General features: G+C 42.3%; 1 protein-coding gene across 1 annotated transcript in view; it reads left to right on the forward strand.

The window, feature by feature from the left end:
- The first annotated feature begins 237 nt into the window (after window positions 1–237).
- The window catches only part of GPR89B (G protein-coupled receptor 89B), a 15,438-nt gene continuing 3,110 nt past the window's right edge, over window positions 238–12,565 (forward strand). Inside the window, exons 1-8 of the mRNA XM_009323916.1 lie at window positions 238–294; window positions 1,177–1,280; window positions 2,796–2,902; window positions 3,801–3,902; window positions 7,085–7,205; window positions 7,457–7,537; window positions 10,963–11,072; window positions 12,383–12,471. Coding sequence (XP_009322191.1) covers window positions 268–294; window positions 1,177–1,280; window positions 2,796–2,902; window positions 3,801–3,902; window positions 7,085–7,205; window positions 7,457–7,537; window positions 10,963–11,072; window positions 12,383–12,471 — 741 coding nt within the window. The 5' untranslated portion in view covers window positions 238–267. The remainder of the gene's footprint in view (window positions 295–1,176; window positions 1,281–2,795; window positions 2,903–3,800; window positions 3,903–7,084; window positions 7,206–7,456; window positions 7,538–10,962; window positions 11,073–12,382; window positions 12,472–12,565) is intronic.

The following is a 12,565-nucleotide window of genomic DNA, read 5'->3' on the forward strand; positions in this document are numbered from 1 at the left end:
GGCTGTCTTGACTGGATCTTCCGTAAGGTCGTAGCCTTCGGTATCTGCTACACTTGAATATTTAAAATATTCTTCTTTCCATGGCACTGTGGCAAGTTTTAATCTTTTGTGGATCTTGGGTACTTTGGCCCAGCTCTTTTCCTTCAATTTCTTTCACCTACAGTCAGTAGTGAAGCAGCTCTGTATTTTGCAAGTTGCTGGATACAAATGTTAAGTGCTTTATCTCTTCTGCAGGTGCTGTTCTTTGGATTTGGGTGGCTATTCTTCATGCGTAAGCTCTTCAAGGATTATGAGGTGAGAAGGGGCCTTTCATTACAATTCTACATCTTAAAAATTACTCCCAGTTATAGAAATATTTCTAAAAACTGCATCTGGCCTTTGTCCTCTCTTTAGGCCCTCTTGTCTTATTTTTAATTGTCTCTACAGTTACTTTCTTTTTCATTTCCTCTTGTGCTTCTGTTTGAAAGACTCCTAGGTATCTGAGGAAATGGGTTCTCCTGGGGCCAGTGAAAGTTTCCATATTGGCTACTGTTAAATAAATGAAAAAAAGTGGAGGAGGTACAGGGATAATAGGAGACTACTTTGCCTTTTGCTTGAGTAAGCCTGCCGTATGTAATTGTAAAATATTTGAGACAAAATCAAATTCAGTGGCTCACTTTATTAGGTGAGGTGTGTTCATTGTGGCTGAATTGTTTGTGAGGATTGGATGGGATAAAACTGTCACATTCTCTTATCCCTAGAGGGGTATGAGAGAATATAACCTAGGTCAGAGATGGCTTAAGTGCTAGCCAAATTCAGATCCAAAAAGTTTTTCTGATATGGCTCTTATTTTTAAATCTAAGGTTAAGACCAAAGAGCTCTGTTAGCAAGGGTCTATCATTAGTCAAGCTGACATAGGGCATTGCATGCTTGACATCCCTTCTGTGTAGGCATCTCTGTTAAAAGTGCCCATAGCTGCGATCAGTGTAATCCTGAGCAACTTACGAGTTTGCCCTCTGTTCCTAACAGGCTGTTGGTTTCTTCCCGTTGCGATAAAAGGCAAGGTGCCTTGAAGCAAGAGACCCAGTGGTATGCCGCTGTACCTTGTAATTTGTTTTTTTGTTACCTGAGGGATATCAGGATGCCATTCTGGGAATGGAAATGCCTGATGTCTCTGGCTTGTTTTCTCCATTGCAGGTGCGACAGTATGTGGTCCAGGTGATCTTCTCTGTGACTTTTGCCTTCTCTTGTACCATGTTTGAACTCATCATCTTTGAGATTTTGGGGGTGCTGAACAGCAGGTGAGTCTGGGAGCTCACTCAAGGACTAGCCTGCCTTGTGTTCAGCAGCTTCAGTCCAACTTCTAAATGAATGAATTAGTCTTGGGTTGGGGAAATTGTGTGAGAAAACTATCAACAGCTCAACAAAGATGTTTGAGCAGCAGGATTTGTTTATTTGACAGAACATGAGACTAGAAGCCATAAGCTCCTGATTTTCCATGCAGTTGCTATTAGTGTGGTCTAGGTCCTTAGGGCAAGGCTTTAGTCTTTGACTTTCTCCATTTGTGAAGTTAAAAGAAACAGTTTCTTTTATGGGAGTGTTGTGAAGCTTCAGATCATGCTGAAGAGCACTTTTCAGATGTTAAAGACTATAGAAACTGTAAGCACTAGTTTTTCTGTGGTAGTTGGAGTAGTGAATAAGGTGTGAAGCTAATTATGGGGTGAAAACTACTTCTGTAATAATACGGTATTTGTGAATCAAAGGCGCATCCTCCCTTGACATAGGGTGAGGACTTCTATATTAAGGGGATGTTAAAAACTGTCTACTTCAGAAGTCGGTAGGAAAGAGAAGATAGAACAGTAACACATAGAGGCTAGCTGGGTTTCCTATTTATTCTCTCTCATCATACTAGTATAAGAGAGCAGTCAAAGGAGTTGAAAGGCAAGAAGTTAAAAACTGATAAAAGGTAATGTTAGTTCTGACTGTATGCTATTAATCTGTAGAGCTTGCAGCCGGAGAGATCACTGAGGAGAATGCTTTTATAAGCTTCAGTAAAGGGCTGGACATCAATATAGATGAAAATGTTTGCGTCTGAATTAGCTAGGAAAAAGTGGCAAGGATCCTCATAACTTCTCCTTCCCCGAGGCTTAAAGAGGATATGAGTTAATATTGGGAACAAGACAGGTATTGTTCTGTTCAAGCTAAGTGAAAAGTCAGTTCAGCCAAGATGAATCTCATCTGCATTTGACTAATCTCCTTTGGTCAGAGGAGTATTGATCGTTTTGATATATATGTGTATTTTTAAATTCTTGCTTTGCAGTGTCTTGCACATGAGACAACTCACTTTGAAGTGAAACTTGTTGAATTACGAACATTAAATACTTTTAATCTTTTCAATTTGAATTAGCCCTTTTTTGACTCAGCCACTCATTACAAAATTAATTACTGCTTGTACTTAGTTTTGATTTACTGTTCAACTACATCAGCAGTAAATCAAATGAATCATGCTGAAACCAGCATTAATCACTGTAGAAAATACAGTATTTGATAAAATAGCTCAATGTGTTTTTCTGGATAGTTGTTAATTTTGAAATATGCGTTCTTGAGCTCTGTATTAAAAACCAAAAACAAACCCCAAACCAGACACCCCCCTCTCCCCAACCCAAACAACAAACAAAATCCAGAATATTCTATATGCTAGGCCAATATTATCCAATGTTTGATGTAGTTGAAAGGATTGCATTGACATGCGATTGTCTTTGAGAAATTTGTTGTATTATGATGGCATGCTAATCAGTATTTTGGCTTTATTTTAGCTCTCGATATTTTCACTGGAAGCTGAACCTGTGTGTCATTTTGCTCATCCTAGTCTTCATGGTACCCTTCTACATTGGTTACTTTGTTGTGAGCAATATCAGATTATGTGAGTACTTGGTTTGTGGCAGTGGGGCTGCTAACTTGAGACTACGCATACAAATGAGAAGTAACTTTTCTGAGAGAGAGAGAGAGATGTGTTGGTCACTATCCCCGTAGCTCCCTCCTTCCTCTGGCTTTCTTCTGGCTAGGTAACTTGTCTTTGGAACTTAATGCTTTAGCATGAACTGTTTATTGAGCAGTTAGGAGATACTTTGTGACCCCAACAAATGTAGCTTTTCTTTGTGGATTTCGACAAAGTTGAGCACCTTAGAGTAATGTTACTGGAATTTGTTCCTTTACAATTTTAAGCTTGCAGCCAAACCCTGGAACCCTTGGCAAGGCTGTGTGGTTCTGCTAGGGGGTAGAAGAAATGAGGCAGAGAAGCTCAATGAATTACTCTTGAGGCAGAAAAGCTCAATAAATTACTTTCGCTTTTTTTGCTTACTATTGTCTGGATGAGGCCTCCTCCATGCGCTAATGGACATTTGCCCTTGAGCTGTTGATATTCATTGCTCTCTTGTATTAAGCTTAGGCATGTAGGTTGGGAGTATTAAATGTGTAGTGTTGGCACGAAGATGAAGTTTCCAAGTTTCATGTTCAGGGTCACACAAGAAAGATGCAGCTAAGTGATCCCCTGTTCATAGTGCAGCCCTCTTCGTACGTCCGTAGGGAAAAGCCAAAGTGGTGTGTTGCTGCACTACCTCTTACAAATGGTGGTGTCTCAAATAGCTCGTTCTGTAGGAAGTGAAGGGGTGCATGCTGCTAGCTGTAGCTCTGTCAGTTGACACCTGTTTTGGCCACCTGTGCTCAAAGCAGCCTTTGGGCCGACGTAGCAATTTTGCAAGCTAGAAAAAGCCCTAAAGGAAGAATGTCTTTAAAATACCGTTCTTTTTCTTCTCTGTTAGTGCACAGACAGAAACTGCTTTTTGCGTGTGTTCTGTGGTTGACATTCATGTATTTCTTCTGGAAGCTGGGGGATCCATTTCCTATCCTCAGCCCAAAACATGGTGAGTTTCATATTCTTGTTTGTTCCTTCCCTCCTGAAAAAAGGCTTTGTTATCTCACTTTTATCTTGGAGTTCTTGTTATTTTATCTCAGCTCTACAGTTGGGACTGTAGAAAGTAGTTCTTGCAACTGGGGGTCTGCTCTGCTTTGAAATCTGCAATCTGAAGGTTGCCAGACTGACAGAAATGGGTGGATACATCTGAATTATTTGCATTAGTTTTCTTCCAGTACCACAGGAAAACTTCAGGGAAGTGAATGAGTCCTAACTGAACCTAGGGTATGTAAGAACACAGTGTACTTTTTGCGGACACAAAAACGTCGTCTCCACAAAAAGTTGATCACGATTTTTATTCGCTTGCTTCTTTCCTTGTGGAGACTAAAGCTAATTTATTTAAGAAGAGAATCAACAATCAGTCCTTCTTCTGACTTTTTTTCAGTCAGATTATTGTTTCTTGTGACTGAAATCAGATCACTTTAGCATAGGTGGCTGTCCAGTTGACAAAACGTGGCAGGGTGCCTAAACACCAGAGCTATATAGAATGTAGCCAGCAACACATCTGGCAGTGCGTGCTAGCTTCGGTACAGCTTCATACACCACCTGAGCCCAGAGACAGTACAGTTGTATGGTACTAGAATGTGAGCTGGTTAAGTCCCGCTGGATGCCAGAGCTAGTTATGTGCAGAATTAGCTTGGGTATCTTTGCGTTGCAGTCATGGAACCGAGAGTATTTATAGTGTGAAGATACTGTGTGCACTCGGGCTAGTTTGGGTCCAACAGAGCTTGTTAGCATGTGCCTACCTGTACTGAATCCTTCAGGCACCTAAGTGTGCTGGAGGATCATAACGCTGTAGAACCAGGCTATTTGTCCCCTGGGTTTCCTGTGTAACTTAGGTTGCCCTTATCCCCTGCACTGGAAAATTGTTTGTATATTGTTCTCAACAGGTGAAATTCAGTCAGTTTCACTCAAATTGGTGAATACGTCTGTCTGCATAGACAATGGTCAGCTTAACCTTTCTGTTCTTTAGGAGGCTACTTTACTCTGTCCTAACCTGTAAGGGAAAAATTGAAGGATACCAACTGCTGTAGGGTCTGTTCACCCTTTCACCTGTGATCCTAGAACTTTCCTAAGAGAAAGGGTGTATCTGTGTTTCGTAATTGTGTCATGTGCCACTGAAATACAACAGCTAGTATATAGTGTGGATCCCTCTGCCCAGCATTTCATTGCCAAGAAAAATGTGTATCCTTTTTGAGTTGCAGAAGGCGCTTGAGTTGGCAGAATATAATAACCCAATGGGAAGTTAGCCATGGGGTTTAGGTAATCCTCTTCAGATCACTGAAAAGGTTCTGTGAAGCCACGTAACAACTGCAGATTTCCAGAACTGGTAGTGGGGTGTTTTCTATTTTTAACTTCTGCTTTACAGGATGATACCTCCACTTAACAGTTGTGCAGTGCCTTATACTACCAGGAGTAGACATAAGGCTAGAGCAAAGGATTCTAGGCCTTTTTTCCCTGCCGTATGGCTAGGGTGCTGCTGTCCTGCATGTACTGACAAGGCTGCTGCAGGGCTTTGTTGTGTGGCGGTGGCCCAATTCAGACAGGTAGGATCCTGTTGTGGCGGGACGCGTGACAGGAGGCTGTGCTTAATGAGCCCCTCACACTGCCGTACGTTACCTGTAGTGTCGTTCTCTGTGTGCCCCACCCTGCTCACCTGCATGTACAGTGGTGTGCTGCAGCTGGGGAATTGTGCTGACTAGTGGGGACCTTTCAAGTACCTGCACTGGCATCCTGTGTCAGGGGGTGCCTTGCCTGGGGATGGTGATGGCAGTGTGCTGCAGCTGGGAAATGCACCATCAATCAGGGCTCTGAGTCAGGAGCCCCAGTTGGTCTGCAGTTTGTTTGATAGACCTGAGTTTGCGAGCTCGTAGTAGAAGGAAGGTTATGCTTTACTCAGTTACATACTAGTATTCTAATAAAACTCTTGTCTTTATCTGAGTTGATAAAACATTCATTTTATCTGACCTGATCACAAGAGTAGAGTTGCTATGAGTGTTATGGGGGAGCATTGCTTTAACCAGTGGAATGTCATGTCATTTTGAAGGCACCTCTGTTTTAACTGCTGCTGTCTGACAGTGTGTGGGGCAAAAGGCCAGTGTATTGTAGCACATTCTGTAGCTGGTGTAAATCTCTGTGCAGCTGCACATGACTGGGTGTCTCGGCCTCCCTTTGTGAAGTCTTTTTGCCTTGTTTTCATCATTTATTCCCCTTCTCTGAAGCATGAAATGTGGCTTGGCGCTTGGCCATCTCAGCTTTGCAATCATGTAAGCTCCAAATGTGCTGTGTGTGGCAGCTGCTCTGTAACTAGCTCCCTAAAAAGTGAGTGATGTTTAGTAGCACATGGCACTGTATCCTGAGAAGATGGGTTGAGGTCTGTGTTTAATGGCTGAGAAGAATAAATGCAACTTCAGTGCTTGGTGTTAGTTACAGCACAGGCTTGATGTTCGTGCTGTATTACGTGAATATATGTTTTACAGTCCACTTACTGCTCAGGTGGAATGCCTTTTTGGGGGTCACCTCAACAACGTGTGTGTGTCCACAAGGTGAATACTGAACAGCCAGGAGCAGCATAAGCTTCCCATGCTGTCATAACTCTACTGTCCCACAAGCGCAAATTGCGTCTGATCTGGAGGGGTCACTTCTAATGACAGTTGAGGGGATAGGGTTTCCTCTCTATGGTCCAGACATTTTTGGGCCAGTCTGCCAGGACTAGCTGGTTAAGTAACTTTAATCCTAGTTGCTGCAGAAGTGGCTTTGTGGAAGATGCCTCTTTTATAGTGTCTGGTGGATGATCTGTGTTCCCACCTCAGCAAAGTGCAATCACTAATGTTTTATTAATTTAGAAACAAAATGTTGGCTGTTAGTCCCCTCCAGATCTGTCTTAAGCTTCTTCATAGCTAGAGTTTCCCATCCCTGTTTTTAAGCATGGTAACGTGCTTTCTGCGGGAGACTTTCTACCTCTTTCCTTTTGTAGTCCCTGTCTGTACTTCATAGTACCTCTGGTCACTGCAGTGGAAAGGCAGTTGGATTCATTAAGCAGCTCTGTATGTGTGTTATCTTGTGAAGGCACCAAGTGTGGAGCAGAGTGAAGAGAGCAACGTTACTAATGCCATGTTTTTCCTCTCTCAGGAATCCTCTCTATAGAACAGCTCATCAGCCGTGTGGGTGTGATTGGGGTGACACTCATGGCTTTGCTGTCAGGATTTGGGGCTGTCAACTGTCCATACACTTACATGTCCTACTTTCTCAGGTAACTGCAGCCTTGTGAAATATTTTGTCCACTTTTTGAGATTATTCTTCTGCTTTTCCTGTGGCATTGATTCAAGTTTTTTTGTAACTTTTTTTGTGAATCTAGCTATTGCCATGTCTAAATGCTAGAACCATTTCCATTGCTGAAGCATATTCTACTTGTACAGGCTTCTCTCTTCGTTGTTTCATGGGCATGTGCATATTTCCTCCGAAATGGGATAGCAGGCCTAATTGGGTGTCTTCATTTTGCAGGAACGTGACAGATGCAGATATTCTGGCTTTGGAGCGACGACTCCTTCAGACTATGGACATGATTGTTAGCAAGAAAAAAAGGTGAGAAGGCAGCAGTAGCATGAAATTATTTGTTTCAAGGCTTTTCAGTCAGTATGATATACGATGGTTCTTTAAATTACCAACATTATTAGTCCTGTCAGGGCTACGTGTTCTGGTGAAACAGGTGGCTGAATTGGGTTGAGCTGTGTGGTGTTTCATTCTGGCCTGATACACAACTTTGGTTTTTTCCCAGACGTGTGCACTAAATTGCACCCTTTCTTACTGCAGTGGCACAGATTAGGCTTCCAAGACAAATTGTAACCCTCTGATGGCAGCTTGACTAGTCTGTAAGATGGGCATCTTTCTCTCCTGACGAGTAAGTGACCCTTAAGCCACCGCAGCTGGCTCTCTTACTGGTGGTTTCAGTACAGCAATTGGTTCATACGTATTGAGTGCTCTCCTGCTCTGTGGATCTGGTGTTTCCTGGTCAAAGCTGAAGCAGGCTAGCGAGCTGGTGTGGACACAGCTATATTCTTGCAAATGGCAAGGTTTACGTTAGTTAAGTTTTGCAGAATTGCAAAATATTGCTAATGTGAATGTAGTGTAGTGCACAAGCGTGCCGTCAGAATTCTGCTCTTCTTGGTTTAGCTTATTCCATGGAAACATTCAAGGTCAGGCTGGACGGGGCTCTGATCAACCTGATCTAGTGGAAGATGTCCCTGCTCATTGCAGGGGGGTTGCACTAGATGACCTTTAGAGGTCCCTTCTAACCCAAACTATTCTATGACTCTATGTACCCCAAGTGAAAAAGCTACTTTTGGAAACAATGTAATTTCATTTACACTGAAAAGATTTTTGTGTGCTGTTACAAATTATACATTACATGCCTTACTAGTTGTGCGGAATAAATATACCACAGTCACTTCAAAGGTTTCACTGTCTTGACACTGAATTCTCACAGCAGTCCCCCAAACTTTACTTTTGGCGCACTAATGTTTTAATGGATGGCAAGGGATCTTTTAGGTAGTCTAACCTTGCTGAATTAGTCACCAGCGTGCGTATCTGCTGATCAGTATTAGCATATGAAAGTGTAGTTAAAGCGTAACTTTTTTCTTCCCATTTGAAAATGTTAAGTGTTAAACAAATGTTAACTCAGTATTTGTGGTCATGTGTGAGACAGTAAGTAGTGAGAAAATTTAATTACTCGGGTTTAATTGATTTAATTGACTAGGACCATACTAAAATACTGGCTTTGGAGTTAAAATATATCGTGCAGTGCTGCTTCTGACTCTGTTTTCTTTTGGTTTGTACCGTGTTTTTGGACCTCTGGTCCAGGGAGGATGATGTTGGGGTAAAGGTAAGGATGTCTGGGACTTGTAAATGATTAGTGCTTTCCTGCCTTCCTATGGCCAGGAAATCTTCTGAATATAGCAACTTTCTAACCGTTATGAAGAGCCACATAAAGGGTGTTAATCGCTTGGGAATTATGCTGCAAGTTCATGTGTTTGTGTGTTTAAAAAAAAAACCAAACACCAAAAAAACCCCCAAAACTGTTTAGTCTCAGAAATGTGCAAGAAATAGCAGAAGCTCGAGTTCTGTAGATTTTGTTCTCTTTTTGCTTTGACAGGGAGCAGTGGCTTGCATAATTGGACTATTTGCTCATATAAAGCAGAGCTTAAAAAGTTAGATTTGTATCAGTTCAAATGTAATCCAAATAATTTGGCAGAACAAGCAGGAATAGTGGTATTTTACAGCGTAGGGTAAATGCTATAGTTCCATAAAGTGTCATTTTCTTGCTGGCCACCTTTTCAGTACTACTCATAACTCAGAACTTCTCAATGCACACAAGGGTTATAAGGCAATAGAACATAAAGCTTTTTTGTTTTCTTTGCTAATCTTGACATTTCTTCTCATACCAACCCTTATTCGTACTGGCTTCCTTGTCAGCAGGAGATAGTTGTTGAAAGTTGTTTTTCCTGATGCTTTTTGCACAGGAATTGCCATTCTCTCCTTACTGAGTGCAATCAAATAAAGCCTTCTGGAAACTCGCCTGTAAGGTTGGCAGGTTTTTATACTCATCCTTGCAGGTATGACATAACTAAGCCTCAGGTTTGAAATGCCTAGATTCTGTGACACCATTGCTTCATTTTGCTTCATGTTAGAGTCAAATCAGCCTATCTGATGTAGATAAATCACATATCTACACTGGCAAAGTGTGTGTTTTTTTGCCTGTGGATCCTTTCTATGAGGTCTTCAGAACTCCGAACCACTGTGTGGGCACAGAGATCTCTGTCACCTCTCAAAAGAAAAGATTTGCCTTTGTGTACTTACAGCCTTGCGCTTCACCTTGACACAGCTGCATTTTTGCTGCAGTGCTGTGGATCATTTTGGATGGAACATGTGAATCGGGTACTGGGAAGAAAGCAAGGGTTAAAAATGCAATTCTTACATTTGGCAGCTATCAGGATGAATTGAATCGTTCTAAGATCTCTGTTATTTGTAGTCTGGGGCCATATGTGCTTTTATGTGTGTTATGTGGGGTGCCCCAAGGGTGTTTCTTTTGCTGGATGTGAAGGAGGAGTGATTTTTTTTTTTTATTACACTGCTTATCAACAACCTTGAAGAGGGCTCAGTGCCAAATGTAGCAATACTGGCTGCAGCTACAAGAAGGGGCCTAAACACTGTCGAATCATGGATTGCCTTGACAATCCTATGAATAGTTTTCAGCTTAGGAGTGGATAACTGGCTCGCAAATTTCAATGGGGAGAAATGTGAGGGAATGAGGCCAGAAGCCAGTGCTGCTCGTGGGGATTATGCTGCAGTGTACATGGGAGTGTGAGGGACAATATGCAGCTGCTGCTGTAGTGTTGGAATTAGCTTTAGGAGTCATGTTCAGATCGCCTGAAGCATCCAGTGGTTCGGTCCAATGATGGATTTATGTGTTTCTGCTTCATAACAGCTTGTCATGCAGCCCAGTAGTGAGTGACAACATATCAGAGAGTGCTGCTGCATACCATCCAGCGCTCAGAAGTTCTGTGGAGGAGGCGGATGTGCAGTGATAAAGAAGAGGTGTTCAAGGGGAGAGAGGAGCATGAGAAGTTTTCCGATTTCTGAACTTGAGATAGCACAGTCATGTGTTTGAGGAAAGGAAAGCGACTAATCATATGACTGAGAAATCCGTTTGAATTTTTATTTTTAATTGGGTTTAAATCCCTTTAAGGATTGAAGCAGGATCCTGAATGGAAGTCTTGGGAAGTGTCTCACTGAATCTCGCTTGATTAGGTCTGGGCTCTACTCCAGAGCTAATCAAGATAATATTATGAAGCAAGATCGGTGCTTAGGGGGGGAAAACAAGGGGGCATCTGTTTGCACTGAATTTAGTTTAACAGTGTCTTTTAAGGAACTGCTTTTTGGTTGTTTTTTTTTGTTTTGATTTTTTATAAAAATACTTTATTCCTAAGGACTTGTGTTTTCTGTTCTTTCAGGATAGCAGTGGCTCATAGGACAATGTTCCAGAGAGGAGAAGTGCATAACAAACCCACTGGCTTCTGGGGAATGATAAAAAGTGTTACAACATCCGTTGCAGGCAGTGAAAGTATCCTTCATCTGCATGCTGGCACCTGCCTTGGGAGGTGGCTCCAGCTTTCTTCCGTTTTGAAAGGAAGAGTGTTAGCTGGGCCAGTTACAAAGCATTTGTTTCAACACGTTTCAGCGGTCTGAGCAAAAGGCTTAATGTCTCCTGGGAAGTTTGCTGTCTAGCACTTGTACTGTCTGACCTTTGGCCCAGGACTTGGACCCATAGCTTTACTGTGACACAGTCGTGAGTAGTATGCTGCTGCCCTGCCCTATAAATGTGCTGTTGCATCACCGTGGTTGAGGTGTACAGCAGGTCGCAGGACAGATGTGCACGCTTATGGTGTCACATTGCAGATGTCTACCCCATCACATCGCTGACGTGGGAGACAACTTTCTATTCTGATGTATCCTCTGCTTCTGTGACTGACCTGCACGCGTATTTTTCTCGTAACTTGAAATATGCTCTTCCAGGATGGAGAACCTGGGATGTACTTGAGCAAAGCAACGGGGTTGGCTGAGGTGCTGGAACAATTTACCTAGCCTATAGTTGGCTTTCTGGCCATGTTGGAGAGCAGTGAGAAAAAGAAGGGCGGGAAGCAACTTGTTGACTAAATAAATTGTTCTCATGATATAGGCTGGCCACTGGTACTATACCAGTGTGACAAAAAGGTGAATAGGAACAGGTGAACAGAAGTTGCTCTGCCCATGTGAAAGGGGTAGAAGGAATCTGTTGGGAATTACAAGGGTCTGTATTTCTCTAACTTAAGTTGCCTACCAACAGTTTCTTCCAGACCACCTGAAGTGTGCAGTTTGCATACTTAAAGCTGAGGAATCTTCTTCCTCTCCCTCTCCTTTCCCACTAGCTGTTAAAATCAGAATTCGGATATTTGACTAGACTTCACAATAATCACTAATCTCTTGGAGCAGTTACTCAGCAGTTTTGTTTATGAAGATGATGCGAGAGTGACATATGATGATGCACTTCAGTGACAAGGGATGCTCATCAAAGTGGAGCAGCAGTCTTTGAGACCTCTGGTTCTATTCTGCGATGTGTTCCCCAGGCAGAGGAATAAAGAGCTTGTTGCATGACTGCCTAAATACTGTGTACTGCCTACCTTCTTAAAATGGAGTAGTGTGCAATATATGTGTCCCTGAGATTTCTTTGGGTCCAGTTTTAACACGGAGCATTAAGACTGAATCAAAAAACTGATCTGCATCAAAAAAGTGGTCAAACCATTAGATGTGGCCCTTGGGCTGAAGGTGGGGAATGTTTTGATTTTAATTAAGAATTTGTGATGTATTCTAGCCTTGACTATGCTGGTTTGCCAGATCTGTCCCTTATCCAGCAAGAAGTGGATGCCCTAGAAGAGCTGAGTCGGCAGCTTTTTCTGGAAACTGCTGACTTGCATGCAACAAAGGTACATAGCAAAGTAACTGCATGTACTCCCGCCCAGATGGGTGTTTGGAGGCCAGAGTAGTTTGAAAGAGAATGTATGTTACAAGAAATTCAAA

The sequence above is a fragment of the Pygoscelis adeliae genome, unplaced genomic scaffold (genome assembly GCF_000699105.1).
Source record: "Pygoscelis adeliae isolate BGI_AS28 unplaced genomic scaffold, ASM69910v1 Scaffold124, whole genome shotgun sequence".
NCBI classification, from domain to species: Eukaryota; Metazoa; Chordata; class Aves; order Sphenisciformes; family Spheniscidae; genus Pygoscelis; species Pygoscelis adeliae.